This window comes from Gambusia affinis, linkage group LG24 (assembly GCF_019740435.1).
Source record: "Gambusia affinis linkage group LG24, SWU_Gaff_1.0, whole genome shotgun sequence".
Taxonomy (NCBI): Eukaryota; Metazoa; Chordata; class Actinopteri; order Cyprinodontiformes; family Poeciliidae; genus Gambusia; species Gambusia affinis.
The window spans coordinates 2,225,467-2,244,574 of record NC_057891.1 but is presented as its reverse complement, the minus strand read 5'-3'; the positions used below and the strand labels follow the sequence as shown (position 1 = coordinate 2,244,574).

At 41.5% G+C, this 19,108-nt stretch overlaps 1 protein-coding gene across 9 annotated transcripts; it reads right to left on the bottom strand.

Annotated features, from left to right (window-relative positions):
- Nucleotides 1–340: 340 nt before the first annotated feature.
- LOC122827429 lies at nucleotides 341–19,038 on the bottom strand. Of its 9 annotated transcripts, none has more exons than XM_044110376.1 (25): nucleotides 18,967–19,038; nucleotides 18,203–18,256; nucleotides 17,670–17,763; nucleotides 17,482–17,562; nucleotides 16,977–17,384; nucleotides 15,251–16,859; nucleotides 14,894–15,157; nucleotides 13,908–14,336; nucleotides 13,422–13,826; nucleotides 12,653–13,090; nucleotides 12,132–12,566; nucleotides 11,737–12,018; nucleotides 11,152–11,580; nucleotides 9,468–9,920; nucleotides 8,783–9,247; nucleotides 7,980–8,408; nucleotides 7,209–7,664; nucleotides 4,021–4,284; nucleotides 3,671–3,922; nucleotides 3,345–3,593; nucleotides 2,986–3,246; nucleotides 2,583–2,885; nucleotides 2,227–2,496; nucleotides 1,168–1,251; nucleotides 341–1,042 (listed from the first exon to the last, which is right to left on the bottom strand). In XM_044110376.1, exons 5-25 carry the CDS (start codon nucleotides 17,365–17,367, stop codon nucleotides 976–978), a joined length of 8,235 nt encoding a protein of 2,744 aa, XP_043966311.1. In that variant the 5' UTR covers nucleotides 17,368–17,384; nucleotides 17,482–17,562; nucleotides 17,670–17,763; nucleotides 18,203–18,256; nucleotides 18,967–19,038; the 3' UTR covers nucleotides 341–975. The 9 variants fall into 9 exon arrangements, with proteins under 9 accessions (XP_043966311.1, XP_043966313.1, XP_043966312.1 ...); XM_044110378.1 differs by lacking the exon at nucleotides 18,967–19,038 and adding an exon at nucleotides 18,680–18,741; XM_044110377.1 differs by lacking the exon at nucleotides 18,967–19,038 and adding an exon at nucleotides 18,578–18,654.
- Nucleotides 19,039–19,108: the final 70 nt, after the last annotated feature.

Below are 19,108 nucleotides of genomic sequence, written 5' to 3'. Positions count from 1 at the left end.
CAGAACAATTTCTGCCCATTGGTTCCCTTTAAGGGTAACTAAAGCGGTCATTAAGAAATCATAAATACTTAAAACATTTTTATAGTAGAGATGGAAGAGGGCAGAAATCATAACATGGAAATTATTACCATGTTTTTACTAAAAGAACAAAATAAGTAACTAACCACAGTATTAATTAAATCATTTTCAGGACATCAATCCTGATCCTATGTTGAATCTATTAAAACGTTCAGGTTATGTTCACATAATAAAGATAGGAAATCTCAAAAAAGTAATTTTCGGGGGTTTTGTTGAGTTCGCCACGAGAGTGCAGTAAATCCTGGTAATCAAGCACAGGGGGGAATTTTTTTTTTACTAACTTTATTGAATCACCATAAGCCAACAACAAACATTTTAACATAATAATTAAATAACAACATGATAAATAAATCAGATACACCCCAAATCTATCTGAATATTTCTGAGGTCTGGTTTGTATTTTGTGGAAAAAGAAAATTGCACAATATCATTATTCAAAAGTAAAAAAAAAAGAGTGAATAAATAAAGCATCCCAGTAATGATTGTCCCCGATTTGAAAACCGCAACGTGTCTCCAAAATGTATTAGACTCAGTGTAGACCTAAAGTTAGCACATAAATATGTCATTAAATTGCACATAATCAGAATAAACTGAAAATAAATTACTGCACGATGTAAAACCTCATTGACCTTTTACATCTGTAAAGTAAACAATACTCTCTTATGTGTACAGAAAACTTACATTTTAAGATAAACATGTCAAAAAAATCTCTTTTCAGATAAGATAATAAAAAAAAAAACTGTATTTAAATTAGTGTTTTGATGGAACATCCATCTGTAAACTGTCTTAGTGTCAGAAGCCACTATGTCCATCTTATAGTCCAGATGAGACCGTTTTTAAATAGACCAGAGACACGAACTTCCTGTTGGTCACTTAACCTGCTGATTGACAGCTGCTTCAAGAGATTTCAAACTTCCTGTTGTCCTTAAAATTAGTTTTGTTGATGATGTTGTTGCTGAAGAGTCTAGAAACAAAACAAAGCAGGGAACAGATGTGACTCTTTCAGGCACAACAACATGGATTCAGCTGCTCAGAGATCAGCCAGGGATCTTCTGAGGACAAACTCCTCCCTGATGAGTGTTTGCTCACCTCACAGAACCAATGGAGGGGTTGATGGAGACCAGGTGGAGCAACTCAACAGTGGAGGCATCAGTGATCTGATTGTGACTCAGACTGGAACACAAACACAACACAGAACATTATGTTGGGTTCTACTGGGAACATGTTGAAATTAGGTGAGTTCAATCCCTGTATCCATGTATTAAAAAATGGAAATTCAGCTGCATTAACCACTGCAAATCCTTACTAATTAAAGGAGCGTTTGAAATTTTAGAGAAGTTGTGGACATTCAATTAATTGGTACAATAGTACAAAAGCCTAAAGTTATTAAAACCCCCTGTGAATCCACATGAGTCACTAAAACATACTTGGGTCAATGTCCACAGCTAGTTGTAACAGAGGGAAAGCAGCTGTTTAATGACTGTGCTTTGTGAAACTTCACTGACTGATGGTTACTCATCATGGAAGGAAGAGGATGGGGCATAAGTAACCCCTAAGAATCAAAACGAGTCTTCTCCAAAAATCCACCTAAATAGATTCAGAAAAAATCCTGAATAGGGTAATACCCAACAGGCTTAGGGGATCTCAGCACATGTGGGGTAGAAAGCTGGTTAGTTATTAATCTCTCAGAGAAGGAAGTTAGTTGGGTGAGACTAACAACAACAGCTGATGATCAATGTGCTAACAAGCCACCTATATAGGAATAGTTGGCACCCAAAGCAATAACGAGTCATCTATGCTGCATGCAGCAGCAATAGGTGGCACCCAACGTGATTCGGGTCCCGACCTTGAGAGACACCAGTCTCTGGACTTAGTGGTGAACAACATAGAAAAATTTTACTGAGCACCAAAAATGTACATGAACACCGGTTATATAACAGAGATCATTCTGAACCAGGGAGGCCAGTAACGGGTTCAAGAAATCCTGCTGGACACAAGTCTGTCCTCATCATAAAGACACCAACAGGGACGACGTCACGGCATGTTTGGCTGAAGTATTACTGCATCAGCTGCTCCACTTTCACTGGATTAAAACTGAGGGAATGTTTGTGTTTGGCTCCTCCAAACCCAACAGTCTGGGAAACTTACTCCAGGTTGTGCACTTTGTGCAGATGTGTGATGAGTTGGAGCAGCAGCTGGTCTGTCAGCTGGCAGTGACTGAGGTCCAGCTCTCTTAGATCTTCACAGTAATCCAGCATCAGAGCCAGAGCTCCACAGAGCCTCTGATCCAGTGGCCGGTGACTCAGGTCCAGTTCTCCTCCCAGGGCTCTGCACAGGGACGTTGCTCGTCTCACGGCGTCCCTCTGATTGTTCACGGCAAGCAGAGACAGAAGCTGGACCAGGACCGTCTTATTGACTCTGAACAGAACAATAACACCAAAGAACATCAACTTGAAGGTCAATAAACTTCTCCCTGCTTCGGCTTCGTCGGCTCTCCAACTGACCTGAGACAGACTCTGTCCAGGACGGGAAACAGCAGGTCCAGCCCGCTGTCCTCCGCCTCACAGTCTCTCAGGTCCAGCTGTGCGTCTCTGCTGCTGTGTCTCAGGACGGTGGAGACGGCCCTGCAGTCGGCCGCCGTCAACCTCAGAGGCTCCGTCTGATCCTCCTCCGGTAGCTCCACGCAGGACGAGCAGGAAAGATCCAATCTGTGCCGTAGAGTCCACAGTAGGTCTGATGCTGCCCCCTGCTGGCTGTCAGAGGTAGTGCAGCAGTGGATGAACCTCAGCAGGAGATTCCTGTCCACACTGGTGGGAAGAGAGAAGAAACAAAACCAACCGGGTGATGAACGGGAGGGAATGGTTCATCTTGGGAAGGAGGCCTGAGGAGCAGGTTCTGATATCTGACCTGAGATCAGAAACTGTGTGCAGCATATAGAGGATGGACTGAATTCCCTCTGTTGGGATGGAGCTCCACAGCAGCTTCAGTTTCACTCCCTCACTGTGTCTGAGGATGAACAGCAGAGCGTCGCAGTCCTTGGAGTCCAGCTCTGTGCAGTTCAGGTCGATCACGTGATCCAGTGACCTCAGCAACCCGGTTATCGTGTGATAACTGGGGTGAGTCCTGAAGATCTCCCTGATGGAAGTCCTAACAAAGCTGGGACTGGGCCTGAAAGAGGATTCAACACGACACTTTGTTAGTTCCAGGAACCACAGGCTGCTGATGGAAGATCAGACCAACTATTGACTAGAAAACAAAACATCCACCTTTCAATCACCATCCTGTGCAGGAAGGGCAGCAGCTGAGCAGCTCTCTCCTCTAACAATCGGTTCTTCCTCAGGTTCACGGTGATGGGCTGAGCTGTCGGCTGCTGCAGCAGGAAGTGAAGAAGCTCCCAGCTCAACTGGCAGGAGCTCAGGTCTCCACCGACCTTATTCAAGAGGGACGACGTCAGGTTCTGGTCCTGAACCTCGTGGAGGAGAACAAGAAGCTGCTGGAGTTTCTCTTTACTCAATCTGCAGAAATCACAGATTAAACTCTTACTGTGTTTCTTAACTGTTTACTTTCTGATAGACGTGATGAAGATTTTCACCTGAGTGTGAGAGGAGCGTCGTGAAGCAGCAGACTGAAGAGACTCTGAGGAGTGAGTCCGGACTCGGTCAGGTCCAACCGTCCCGCTGTCCAGAACCTCAGCAGAGACGACAAACTGCTGCCGACCTTCAACAAGACTCTCTGTGGCTGATATTTGGTGGAAACCACAGAAAGCTCTTCTAGGACCAGAGGAAAGGCCACTCTGCCTCTTCTCACCCACTGAGAGAGGAACAAGACCAGACTGTTGGAGAGTCTGGATCAGAGAGAAGAACAGAGATGATGGACATCAAGAACTGATGGTTCAACAGCAGATAAGAGATGAGAAAGAGACGTTGTTCTTCAGGTTCCTGCCTCAGACTGTGGAGATGTGTTGTAGATCTAAAGAGGACAGCAGCTCCTCTGACGGACATCTGGCTGTCTGTGAGGATTAGATCCACTTTAGATCCACACAGGGAGAGAACTTTTCCCACAGAGCTGCAGGTTTTGTCATTCAACTCTCCTATTAGAAAAAGTTTGAAGTTCAGAAGCTGCAGGAGAGAAACGAGCTGCTGGATCTCCTCTCTGGATCTCATTGACAGAGATGAACAAACACTCTGGAAAAACCTTGGCATACACCTGAAACAGAGAAACCATGGAAAGATAAGAAAAACAAAACTCTGTGTTATTCTAGGATAAATCCAGGAGTAATAAGCCAGAGCAAACCTTCAACCACTCACCAAACTCTACCAGTGCTACCGCGTTATGTAATAATGAAGCAACATGTAATGACTGACTTCAAAATGTAATAACACCAAATTTTCTTAGAATCAACACAAATATCCTTACAACAAAGTCACCTGTAACCTGCCGGGACCCACGTGACTCTCTATAGTCACATGGCACCCGGCGTTCAATCCCTCAATCTTCTCATGCGCAGGTGTGTTGAGTACAGCTGGCTGCTTCTGTGTGTACCACTGTTAGTTGCTTGTTGCTGGTAGCCCCGTGACCGAGTTTGGTTGGAGCTGCGGGTAAGTCTTGTGGCTGCACCTTCGGTTCCGGCGAAGCGAGCCAGATGGACCGATGCAGGGAGGTTGTCCACAAGAGTGGATCATCTCACTACTGAACTGGCCTAACGAAGGCCCTTCTCAGCCTTTCAGGCTGATGGTGATCACAGCGCGGCTCATGTGGAATGCTTGGTCTTGCAGGTGAACATGGAGAAAAGCAGTCTGATGCCGTCGTAGGAGACTATCTTCCTGGGCATTGCCATGAATTCCATCTCAATGACTGCTTGCCTGTCATCCCAGCAGGTGAACAGTATATTGAGCATGCTCCTGGAATTCAGGGGCGGCATGGCACTGCCTCTTGTGCGGTATCTTCGACTTCTCGGCATGCTTATAGCTGCATCCACCGTAGTGCCCTTGGGGATGTTGTCATCGCGGCACCTCCAGATGTAGTTGAGCACATCTGGAGGAACACTCATAATCTCAGAAGACTTCAGGAGGGGGCCTCAGTGTCTTCAGTCTCTGTCCCAATGGAGGGTGAGGTTGCTTATGATGACAGGAGTCCCGCTTGGTTCCCTCCCGTGTCGTCAGGAAGTTGTGTTTACGAATGCATCTTCCATGGGCTGGGGTGCAACTTGGCGGGGTCAATTTAATCTCTAGCGGGACATGGTCCCATCGGCAGAGCAGGGAACTCATCAATGTCCTGGAATTACAGGCTGTGCTTCTGGCTCTTCAGAGCTTTCTTCCAGGCTTGCAGGGGAAGCATGTGCTGGTGAGGTCAGACAACACCACTGTGGTTTTTCACTTCAACCACCGGGGGGGACCAAGTCAAGGAAACTGTTGTGCTTGACTCAACGGCTTCTGACCTGGGCAGCTCCATACTTGGCCAGCCTCAGAGCAGTCCACATCGCAGGACCAGAGACTGTGCCAGCAGATTTTCTATCCCGCCTGAAGCCGCTTCCAGGAGAGTGGAAGCTTCACCAAGAGGTAGTGGAGTGCATCTGGAAGGTCTTTGGCAGGGCGGACGTGGACCTCTTTGCCTCAAGGGACGCATTTCACTGTCCCCTTTGGCGCTCCTTGGACGACAGCAGCCCTCTGGGCCACCATGCATTGGCACACGACTGGCCCCGGATCCTCCTTTATGCCTTTCCACCATTCAGCCTACTTTTTCAGACTCTCCTGAGGGTTCATCAAGCAGGGCACAGGGTTCTGCTGGTGGCCCCCTACTGGCCAGCGAGGACTTGGTTTCCTCTATGGCGCGAGCTCAGCTCCAGCTCGCCAATGCATCTCCCCTCCAGGAGGGATCTTCTTTTCCCAGATGTTCGTGCTCTTGAGGCATATATCAATGCCACGGCATCCTTTCGAAAGACGAATACCCTTTTTGTTTGCTACCCTGGCTCACGGAGAGGTCAGGCACTTTCTAAGCAGCGACTTGCACACTGGGTTGTGGATTTGATCTCCAAGGCTTATGCCTTGCTTTACCGGCCACTGCCGGCAGGACTGAAGTGCCACTCTATAAGGGGCATGTCAACATTGTTTGCTGCCATGACTGGGGTGCTATTGGACGTTATATAACTTGTGCCCTCCTGGAAATCACCTAGTACCTTTGCTCGGTTTTACAGGGTGAATGTGGCTGTTCCCCTTCAAGGAATCCTGAAGCAGCATACCTCTACATCACATTAGGGTGGGTGGTGTAGTGGTTGTCCCTTAAATGTTGCCGAGTCCTTGTGACTGTGTTGACATAAGTCATCCAGTGCTTGAAGCACCGCCTCTGGCGGTCAGTAGGGATGAAATAGAACGAAAGTTACCACCGAAACTACGGTTCTATGAATCCCGAATGACCGCCAGAGTGCTTGGTCCCTCAAAATCTCTGCTTCTCGCGAGAAGATTGAGGGTTTGAACGCCGGGTGCCATGTGACTATATAGAGTCACGTCGGTACTCGACCTGCGCAGGCGCAAGCGCAAGAATGATCATTCAGTGCTTGAAGCACCGCCTCTGGCGATCATCCGGGATTCATAGAACCGTAGTTACGATAGTAACTTTCGGTTTCTTTCAGTAACATGCAACTTTTTAAAGACTGAGTGGGTCTTTGAAAGCACTGTTTCCATGAACTGAAGTCTGCACATAGCAAGATAAGCACTTCTTCATAACCTTGTGTTGTCTGACCATTTTCTAAAATTTTGAGTACAGAGAAAATTTCATGTTTACTTCCCTCCAAATCTCAGAGAAACCTAGATGAAGGCAGGAATTTAATCTCTAATCCTTGATGTTCTTGTTCCTGATTGCATGTCATTAGACAATGTAATTAGGTAATAATCCAAAGGAGTTTGTCTCACCAGCTTATTTCAGAGCCAGGAAGCTTATTAATCGGAACACCAGGAAATTCAAGAAAAAATGAGTCTGCATATATCTAGAGGAGTCCAGTGCTCATTTTATAAAATTTAGGTTAATTGTATAAAGCAACTGAAACATGACCATGTGATATAAAACATAGTAATGAAGTTGGTATTAGGATCTAACAAGTAAAATTAAAACAGTTTGAAGTAGGGTGACTGTACCTGAGCTGTGAGATAAAAGGGAGACACTGCAGGAAACTCCTCACTTCACTCTCTCCATGTGAGCAGTCTGTCAGCATCACTAGTTTCTTGTCTGGTTGGAGTTTCATCACTTCCAGGAGGATGGAGGTCTTTCTCTCTGACAGCTTTATGGTCCAGTATTCAGGAGTCGACTGGAAAACTGACTGTAATGATGGAAGGAGACTCAGACCTGATTTAGTCTCTCTGTCCTTCATCTGGGAGTACAGATCCAGCAGGAAGTCACTCTGGGATTTTCTGTATCCATATTCAAAATCAGCCATGCATCTGTCATCTAAAGGGAATGTTTGATATCTACAGACTGATGTTAACATCTCCAGCATCTTCTCTCCTGTCTGCTGTTCTCTCTCTGCTGCTGCACAGAACAGATTCACTAACAACCTGGTTTGTTCATGAAGATCTGAGCTTCGACAATCAAACCTGGAACAACAAGGAGACATAATGATTTGATCTGAGCTGCATAAATTCAACCTTGGTAGTTGCTAGGCATGTGGGTGACCAAGGCACATATGATTTGTCGTTGACTTCATGTAGGAAGAAGTTACTATGTTAAACTTTTTTAATCTGGTTACAAAGGAGAAGTTATACACACTACCAATTAAATCAGAATGGAGTATATTTATGTACATGTGGATAAAGATCTATGTAAATGTTACATATGGAAAACTGTTAATTTTCACTAAATATCCATATGGTATTCATTTTCATAACTCTGATTAAATATAATGACTGTACCTGAGCTGTGAGATAAAAGGCAGACACTGCAGGAAACTCCTCACTTCACTCTCTCCATGTGAGCAGTCTGTCAGCATCACTGGTTTCTTCTCTGGTTGGAGTTTCATCACTTCCAGGAGGATGGAGGTCTTTCTCTCTGACAGATTTATGGTCCAGTATTCAGGAGTCGACTGGAAAACTGACTGCAATGATGGAAGGAGACTCAGACCTGATTTAGTCTCTCTGTCCTTCATCTGGGAGTACAGATCCAGCAGGAAGTCACTCTGTGATTTATCACTATAATATGAAGGAAATGTTTCGTCTCTACAGACTGATGTTAACATCTCCAGCATCTTCTCTCCTGTCTGCTGTTCTCTCTCTGCTGCTGCACAGAACAGATTCACTAAGAACCTGGTTTGTTCATGAAGATCTGAGCTCCAACAATCAAACCTGGAAAAATAAGAAAATAACATTTACCAGACACTATTGATTGGCTAAGTTCCAAATTTATGTTGTGTATGTGCTGAAATGACTCATATTTCTATTCAGTCCTGGTGTTAATGTTTCACATGTTCATCTCAAACCATCAAATCTTTAATCTTTTTTGGCACAGAAATGTGTTGCATTGAGAACAATGTTTTCTTTAGAAATTGACTGATTTATAAAGTAATTAAGACATGACTGCATGTGAAGAAAGTCTGAATTTTATACCAAACAAATCTTACAGTTTGATATAAAATATTGCCATGGATATGCTGTGTATGAAGGTTAAAGCATTGTTGTCAGAACTATAATTAAATCAGTGTGAAATAAAATGACTGTACCTGAGCTGTGAGATAAAAGGCAGACATTTTAGGAAACTCCTCACTTCACTCTCTTCATGTGAGCAGTCTGTCAGAGTCACTCGTTTCTTGGAGTTTTGTTGGAGTTTCATCACTTCCAGGAGGATGGAGATCTTTCTCTTAGAAAGGTTGATAGTCCAATCTTCAGGAATTGACTGGAAAACTGACTGTAATGATGGAAGGAGACTCAGACCTGTTTTAGTCTCACAGTCCTTCATATAGGAATAGAGATCCAACAGAAAGTCAAGGCGATCTTTGGTGGCATCACCACCATTATCCGTTTTTTCATTTTGAAAACTAAATGTTTCAAATTTGCAGACTGATGTTAACATCTTCAGCATCTTCTCTCCTGTCTGCTGTTCTCTCTCTGCTGCTGCACAGAACAGATTCACTAACAACCTGGTTTGTTCATCAGGATCACAGCTGTGACCCTCACCATCATCCAAACTGGAACAAGAAGGAAACATTTAGCAAAGTTTTGATCTGATCTGCATAAAAACAACCACACTAGTGATAGAATCCATCTTTCACATGTCTGTCCTCAATGTGATGAAATTATAAGCTAAAAACATGTTTGATCAGAGCAGGTCTGCATTGTTTTTACATATATACAGGATAACAGTACAAATACAACCCATTAAAACAGAGTGAAATAAAGAGACTGTACCTGAGTTGTGCGATAAAAGGCAGACACTGCAGGAAACTCCTCACTTCACTCTCTCCATGTGAGCAGACTGTCAGCTTCACTGGTTTCTTCTCTGATTGGAGTTTCATCACTTCCATAAAGTCAGAGATCTTTCTCTCTGAGAGGTTTATAAACCAGACTTCAGGAGCTGACTGGAAAACTGACTGTAATGATGGAAGGAGACTCAGACCTGATTTAGTCTCTCTGTCCTTCATCTGGGAGTACAGATCCAGCAGGAAGTCACTTCTATCTTCATCATCAGCATGAATGTCATGAAAAGGGAATGTTTTATATCTGCAGACTGATGCAAAACGTTCCAGCATCTTCTCTCCTGTCTGCTGTTCTCTCTCTGCTGCTGCACAGAACAGATCCACTAAGAACCTGGACTGTTTATCAGGATCATAACTGGAATCATCCCAGTCATCCAAATTGAAGCTAAAAAAAGTAAAGAAAAATTTATGATTTTATCAATTTATGAGAAAAAATCCCACACACTATCGATGGACTCCATCTTGTATGTGGTGGATGTGAATGCTAGCTGCCTTATCAGTACTTTGATACTCATATCTGGAGGCGGTTGATTCAAGTTGAAGAGAGTGATGTTGAGGAAAGACGTACAAAATGTTGTAGTGAACCTATAGTGGAATATTTTAAATGGAGTTAATAGTTATCTGTGAATTATGTTTAAAAACAAAAACAAATTGACAGGTAAAAGTCTTTATACTGTGCTGCCACCTGGTGAACAACAATAGTAATTACCATGTATAAACAGGGAGAGGTAGACTTCCCATAATCCTCTACAATGCAACTTCAAATTTCATTTATACACAACTAAAAGAATTACAACTGGACTATAGTTAATGAAAGTAATAATAATAAAACAATATATATGCAGTAATAACACCATAGCAAAACAAACAAATATTGGGAATTAAAATTTGCATCAATGTTTATCTTATGTAATTATTAATCATTTCTTATTAATGACATTATTAATAAAGTTAAAGTGTCTTTAGTTGAATTGGGGCACCTTCTGTAAACTGGAACCATAATTCAGAACCATTGGCAGAAAAAACCTTAACCACAATAATCACTGACACTCTTATTTCTAATTACTTCTGGGAATTTATTAACAAAAAGCCCAGCTTTACAGCTGAATTATTGACATAACTTCTTTCTCCAACTACAAATAAACAATCAAGCTACTGATGAAAAATATCTGGCCGTGTCTTGACTTGAGGCTCCCTCATACTGCAGACTCCACACTCACGGCTGAGATTTCCCAATTCCTCGTTCAGATTGATTACATTCTTCATGACAAATGCCTTAATTTCTACAATCTAAATGCATACTAGTAACTTTTATGAGCCAGTTGGGTGTGCAGTCCCATTTCTTCTCCACCAGGGCACACTGGACTTTATACTACATATATTGGCCTCAAAGTAATTAGTGTTGAACCCCAGAAAAATAAAATTTTCCCTTTAAAAAAAGATAAATCATCATAACGCTTAAAAATAATAAATAGACATTAGCCAGTACTGGGTGTGTTCATCTGACCATGATAGGGATACCAATAATGGGCTTGTCATTAAAAGCTATTTGATGCTTTCTAAAATTAGAGATCGAAAGGTTCAAGTTAAAACAACATGGAGTAAAATGACTGTACCTGAGTTGTGAGATAAAAGGCAGACACTGCAGGAAACTCCTCACTTCACTCTCTTCATGTGAGCAGTCTGTCAGCTTCACTCGTTTCTTCTCTGCTTGGAGTTTCATCACTTCCATAAAGTCAGACATCTTTCTCTCTGTGAGCTTTATGGTCCAAACTTTAGGAGTCGACTGGAAAACTGACTGTAATGATGGAAGGAGACTCAGACCTGATTTAGTCTCTCTGTCCTTCATCTGGGAGTACAGATCCAACAGGAAGTCAACCCGATATTTATCACCAGCTTTAAAAGGGAACGTTTTATATCTGCAGAGTGGTGCCAACATCTCCACCATCTTCTCTCCTGTCTGCTGTTCTCTCTCTGCTGCTGCACAGAACAGATTCACTAAAAAGCTCCTTTGTCCTTGAAGATCTGAGCTCCCAGGCGCAATCCTGTAACAAGTGATGATTTGATCTGAGCTGTGCCACACTGTAGTCTGTTTTGTCTTATTTCAAGTCTTTCTACTTCTTCTGTTGCATTGCATTGGAAGTTGCTAAATCTAGCTGACATGGATCATTTGATCCAAAGTCAAAGAGAAGTTGACCTACCTGGGTCCGTGTATCCGGCTTGATTTGAGCTTCAGTACTTTGAAGAGAATGATGTTGGCTCTCTGTAATGGCAGGACACTCAAGCCTGTTTTAAACTCATAAGAGAACAACTCCAGCAGGAATTCAGACCATTTCTGTTTAAGAGGAGCTTCTCTATAAACGTATACTGATGCCAACATATCCAGCGTCTTCATTTCCTTTTGTTTATCTTTCTCTGCTGCGCAGAACAAACTCCGGAGAAACTGGATTTCTTCAGAAGCTTCCGATACCCAAGGCTCAAAGCTAAATAATTCACAAAAATATTTGGTTTTAATGGTTAAACTAATTATATGAAAATGAAGAATTACTGAAAATAATACAGATTATAAAGAAGTTTCAGAACTAAATGACTGTACCTGAGCTGTGAGAAAAAAGGCAGACACTCTAGGAAACTCTTCACTTCACTCTCTTCATGTGAGCAGCCTTTCAAAACCACTTGTTTCTTCTCTGATTGGATTAATAGTTCTCTCAGCATTAAACTATTTCTCTCTGAGAGGTCAGTTATCCAGACATTAGCAACAGACTGGAAAACTGACTTTAGCAAAGGAAACAAACTCAGGCCTGTTTTCGACTCACAGTCCGTCACCTGACCGTACAAACTCAACAGGAAAGCCTTCTGTGCTTGCTCGTTCATATCTGTATCGCTCACAGGTATTATTTTAAACGTGCAGACTGATGCCAACAGGTCCAGCGTCTTCTCTCCTGTCTGCTGTTCTCTCTCTGCTGCTGCACAGTACAGAGTCACCAAGAAGCTGGTTTGCTCATGAAGTTTTGAGCTCTCAGGAACAAATCTAGAGCAAGAAGAAAATCATAACACACTGTCTAATTATTAAAAAACTATCCTGTTTGGATAGAAATTGAAATACAGTTGATGTACCTGAACTTGGATATATAAGGCAAACACTTTATGAGGTTCCTCACTTCACTCTCTTCATATGACCAGTGTGTCACTTTCACTTGTTTCTTCTCTGTTTGGAGTTTCATCACTTCCAGGAGGATGGAGGTCTTTATCTTAGAGAGATCTAAAGTCCAGACTTCAGGAGCTGACTGGAAAACTGAGTGTATTGATGGAAGGAGACTCAGACCTGATTTAGTCTCACAGTCATTCATCTGGGAGTACAGATCCAGCAGGAAGTTACGCCTACATGTTTCATCGATAGATCTGCTATTGAATGGAAAATGCTCATATCTGCAGACTGATGCCAACATCTCCAGCATCGTCTCTCCTGTCTGCTGTTCTCTCTCTGCTGCTGCACAGAAAAGCCGGGTTAAGAATCTGGTTTGCTCCACAGATTTCGACCAAAGAGGAACCACACTGCAACAACAAAAAAAAGAAAAAAATATTATTCATACACACAGTTACATCTGGAAGACCCATCTCCACGTCACTGTAACTCAAAAGCAGTAATCATAAATAAAATTTCTTTTACCATTTAGCCAATCAATCCCTATTGCCTTTTTTAATTTTTAGCACATTTGCTTCACTTTGAGGCAGTATATTTAGTAGAAAAAGCACATTTAAGAAAGAAAAATAAATAAAAAATTACACAGGGACCTTTGTGCCCATAACTCATTGGTATTATTGAAACTGTCTTAAAATGTGATATTATATACTATATAAGGTCAGTAATATAGGATTTATTTACCTAAGTTGTGAGATATAAGGCAGACACTGTAGGAAACTCCTTACTTCAGCCTCTTCATGTGAGCAGCCTGTCAGATTAACTTGTTTCTTCCCTGACTGAAGTTTTAAAACATCCAGTAACATGGAGGCCTTCGTCTTGGAGAGGTAAACGAACCATATTGCAGGATCTGCTGACTGGAGGACTGATATGAATGATGAAAACGTCAGGCCTGTTTCAGTCTTAGAAGAGTACAGGTCCAGCAGGAAGTCACACCATTTCCACTGCAGTGGGGTTCCTTTATATGTGCAAACTGATAACAGCTCCAGCATATTTACTCCTTTCTGCTCTTTCATTTCTGCCGCAGCACGAATCAACATTTCCAAGAACCAGATGCTCTCTGATGACTCAGACGGTCCAGCCACAAAACTGACAAAAGACAAAACGAAAGTTAAGGAAAAAATCTGTAAACCAAAAGAGAAAGTATTAAAAATTAAAATCGGAAAGTACCTGAGCTTTGAGAGATAAGGCAGACACTGAAGCAAGTTTCTCATTTCACTCTCGTCATGTGAGCATCCTGTCAGCTCCACTTTCTTTTTCTCTGATTGGAGTTTGAGCATTTCCAGGAGGGTGGAGACCTTTCTCTCTGAGAGGTCTATGAGCCAGTCTGCAGGGGTTGATTGGAAAACTGGTCGCAGGGTTGGAAAGTCGGTGGAAAGCCCTCTGCTAATTGCATGTTGATGTAAATCAACAAGAGTATTCACCAAGTCAGTTTTAATCTGACACACTGTCACGAGCTCAGGCATTACAGTATGAAACTTTTGTTTGCTGTGCAGTGCTGTTGTGAAGCATAAATCCAGGAACATGTTCTTCTGATCCTGTTCCATTGTGTTGTTGCATTTTTCCCAGTTCATTGAACCTGCAGATCTGTAGGTCATCCTGAAGGTTCATAAATTAAACATCTTGATTTAGTCTAGTGCATCTCAATCTGATCTCATGCACATACAGGACTGCAGATATGAATTAGCTCAAGTTATAATCTGGTAAAGAGCATTAAATGGTGTGTTGTTGCATTTTTCAAACACAACAACACACTAGATAAATTAAGAAACAATGTTCATCAAACATCCACAATAAAACCTTTTCACACTCAATTCAATTCTGACTATTTCACAAACTCCTAGGACAACAAAGTATTATAAAACTAGACCTGTTTCAGCTAAAACAAATACAATTTAATGCAGAAAGCAATCTCTGTGTGCTGCTATTAATATGGGACAGGAAGTAAACAAATGTAAACATACATCAGTCTCAATACCACAGCAGCTGTCTTATTTCCGGTATCTAACTAAATCTGCTTGAACTGAGACATACATGCTTTGAACTGGAATTATGGCTCACATGTTAAACCACCATTCATCAAAAGTTAGAAATGTAAAATCAACATAATACAACACATTTCTAAATATGTTTTAGATAAAAGCAAATGAACTGACCTGAGAGATCTGATGCACGGCAAAGTCTCTAGAAGAGAGTCGCGTAAAATCGAGCACAGAGGATCTTTCCTGTCCCCGTAGAGGCAAACATTCACCTTTGTTGCAATCGCCTGCAAAACTTTCACAGCTCTGTCATACAGCTTTTTTTTACCCACAACTGGGAGGTATAGCTGGTTCCCACTGAGACCCAGTAAGGTTTGGTAATCCATCTGTTCTTCACTGAGAAGAAAAACTTTCCACAGCTGCTGTTTGAGAGTATCGTACCTGTCATTAAAAGGCAAATGCATGATAATGTTTATTTAGAGTGCTCAGTCATAAAGTACACTAGGAAGTATTACAAAGTATTTCCATTCATACCATTCAACATTTTGAAGACATGCAAACAGATGTCTCATTCCTTGTGCTGTGATCGTCACATCCTGAAGGTTCAGACTTATTTTTCTGCCCTTTGACTGAGTGACCACATAGGCCACAGCACAGCAGGAATAAGAGTCCAGATTCGCTCTGCTGAGATCAAGATGATAGTCCAGTTTGTCCAGAAAGGAAATGCAGACTTCAGAGCTCTGTGACTCAAACAAACACTGGTACACGAACAATGTGTCTACATGAAGCTCACTGATATTAGCAACAGCCTGATGGAAAAATGTGTCAATCATCTCTTTGAAGAACCATCCAGATGTTTCCTTGATCTCCTCAGCTGGAATCAGACAGCTCATCAAACGTGGACTCTTCTCATTCAACAAACGGCACATGAACGGGATCAGATGCTTCATGTGTTTCTTCTCCTCAGTGAGACACTGCTGGAAAACCTCCCTGATCTTATCAGGATTCTTCAAAAGCCACAGAGCTGCAAAAAAGTCTTGCATCAAGTAATGGAGGAAAGTATAGAAAGTTATGGTTTCAGTAGGAGGAACTTTTACATCAAGTGTTTTCAGGAAGGAAAGGACACAGCTTTCTTCACAGGAAAGTTCTCCCAGGTTCACAGTTTTTCTTTCGGTTGCATTAAAAGCAGCTTCAGCCAGAGACAGGATCTCTTTTCTCTTGGTTTGGATGAATTGATTGAGGTTCCTGATCCTGGTTTTGTTGCTGTTCGTCTGAAGACCAAATCGAACAATATTGATGTATATTTCAGTCACAGTTCTGGGCTGCAGAGAGTCTTCTGATGAAAAGCTGGCAGCCACCATCAGTGCATACATTGGAACATGACAAAGAGTCAACAGCTCCACGTTACTCAGGACCTTCCTGTGATCTTCGCCCAGAGTTGAAGACAAATATGTCTTTATTGTTTCCTCACTGAAGCCTTTCACCTCCACTCTGAGCCAGTCTTCAGGACAGATGTCCTTCCCATCATCTGGTCTGCAGGTAATGATGATTTTAGCATCAGGTAATAAATCTTTGTCTAGTTTCTCCACAACTGATGAAGATAAATCAGTGACTCCATCCAAAATGACTGTAACATTATCAGAGTTGCTCTTTATGTCCTGTAAGACTTCATCTCTACCCTTATCTGGTTCACTGCATGCAGTGAAAAGAAGATCCTCCAAACTCCTGATTGGTGGGATGTTGGTTAATTTCCTCATATCAATGTAAAACATGTAATCCAGCTCCTTGTTGTCTCTTTCTGACCACAGTCTCAATATTTCATGACTCAGCGCCGTCTTTCCAATACCAGGTTTTCCAACCAGGAGGATGTTTTTATCTGTTTTCAGCAGGTCACTGGGGGAGATTTCTGGTTTGCGCTTTGAACTGCAAGTCCTTAACTTTTTAGGACGGCACATCTCTCTTTTAAATCTATTTATTTTTGTTGGAAAATTCTTCCCTTGAATATCTAATATAAGCGAAGTGTACAACAGTTCAGGTTTCTTGTTTTCTGCAAAGAGATTTTCACTTCTCTTCCAAAAGTCCTTTGATACATTTTCTGCTTTTGATTTCAACTTTGCTTGATATCTGTAGCATGGCCTTGATTCTGAGATTAAAAAAATAAAAAGAACAAACATTCATATTGTAGATGGTAGCATTTATGTCACAAATGTACTAAGGAATCAGAACAAAGATAACATATCAAAAAGGTGACAATAATTACCCTGTATGTAGTTTTGATCCATTTCTGGATCTTCTGTGAAGGAAAAGCAGCTGATCCAGTGGTGCAGGTCAAACTTTGTAGCCTCAGTTGAAGCTTCATGACTGTTCTTGAAAAGAAGAGTTGGTCTCTCTAAGGTTCTACTCCTTGTCTGGTCAATAATCCTTAGAAACCTGTAGCAGGCTTCTTCACCTTTTCTAATGACTGAGTCCAGTATTGCTCTGGTTCTATCATAGTCATCTTTCTCTGCCTTTATCTTGCTGATCTCTTCATCAATGAGAACTTTTTGCTGGTGCAAGTTCTCAAGAATCACTGAGAGATTCCTCAGTTCTCCCACCAGGTGAACTCTGGCATTGGCAATATAATCTTTCGCAGACTGTTTTGAACAAGCCATGACACTTGACCTCTCTTCTGCACATAAACCATACGTAGAAACATTTACGCAAGTTGGGTATGTAATTTAGAACTTACCCAACGTAATTTGTACATTAGAAAATGTAGAACTTACCTTTAAGGTCTACATTAAGAGTAAAGTGCCCTTAAGGTCTCAAATGATGATAAACTACCGATGGTTCATTACCTTCCAACACTGAGAAAACAAGAAAATTACCAACTACATACAAACCATCCAGTAAGATCAGCATTTTACTGGTAGAATTTATTTTTGCATATTTTATAACAAATCTTAAACATCACCTGTTCTGACCATCAACACATGATATTCGTTGGTGAAAACAGGCCTGGACTACATGGTGTAATAAAGGTGTGATTTTTCTCATTTTCTCAGGACCTAGAGACACAAAAATTTTTTAAAAATGGTAGGAAAATATGCATAATATCTGTAAATATCAGTTAATATCAACTTTAACCGCTAATATAATAGCAAATATCAAATTTCTCCAAATTTGTATCTCTAGTTTACACAGATCCAAGTATTAAAGTTGTCTGACAGACGAGGCATAACTGTAAACACAAACCACTGCTACTGATATTTCATTTTGATACCCGTTTAACCCCTTCAATAAGCCGGTACACCCTGTACGGGTTGCCGATACATCATGGGGCAACAGAGACACACAAACACACCTAAAGACAACTGAGGTTAACATGCAACATGAGGCCAGACATCCCAAAGAGTAACCACACATGATTGGGAAAAAACACAAACTCCACAAAAAGAAATTAAAAAATAAACCCTTTTGGAGGAAGGTACAGTCCTTTCTACTTACCTCGAATATTTTCTTTCTGCCATGAACGAAACTCATCAGGTGTTTATATGGTACCTTTAACAAAAATAAGTTATTATTAAAAAGTTAGTCTACTGTTAGACTGAAATTGTCGTCTAACTAAACAAAGTTAACTTTCACTTTGACACATTAATGTTTTTATTAGATCAACCAAACTATTCGCATAAATCCGTGAAGTTATTCAAACTGTAACATTTGCTAAAGCTACTTGGTTAGCAACACCACAATATAGCAAGGTAAGCTAACATCAAGCAAACTTTAAACTCCTGAAAATACTCCATGTTTAAAGATCTCTGTTTGCCTTTCACAGAAGACGAAACGACTCCCGTTAACATCACGATCAACACCCTTTCCTACCTTTACTCGGAAGTTCCGCGGTTGTTATTAAAGTTAGTTAATATGAGAATCTGGTGTTTTGAAAATGACGTAGAAAGTCGACCGGAAGTAGAAAAACCTCACCTGAACCTTCAAGACGCACAGAAATGAATGAGTCGTTTCAGCAAAGCGTTTCTGATGGGCTTAAACAACACACACATTAAAGATATCTACTCAATTTTACAGAGCTAAAGTGAAAAAAAACCAACACCATCTTCCATCGTGTCCTATCAGACCGAAAAATACTCTATTTTCTATTTTCAATAAAATGTGAAAACAATAACATCTAAATAGTTCCTGCCTCGGCTTCAATCTAAACGATTTAGTGAAAACCGGGGAAATTATAACCTGTGGGTACTGTTTAGTCTTACCATTGTGAGCTCTTTAGTTTCTCTTTGAGTGTTTCGTCCTGACAATATTGCGTTTTTACTTTCACTTTGAAGAGATTAAACTCTTAACATCCACTAGAAGACACTATTGGACCAAAAACATACCGAGCCACACGCCACTCGC

Bases quoted from the DNA above. Each gene is read 5' to 3' on its own strand.
- LOC122827429 (XM_044110376.1), bottom strand. From the start codon at position 17,367: ATGGCTTGTTCAAAACAGTCTGCGAAAGATTATATTGCCAATGCCAGA. The intron at 13,827-13,907 runs GTACTTTCCGAT...GTCTTTTGTCAG, and splicing joins CCTTATCTCTCAAAGCTCAG to TTTTGTGGCTGGACCGTCTG. The intron at 1,252-2,226 runs GTAAGTTTCCCA...TTTGTGTTCCAG, and splicing joins CACAAAGTGCACAACCTGGA to TCTGAGTCACAATCAGATCA.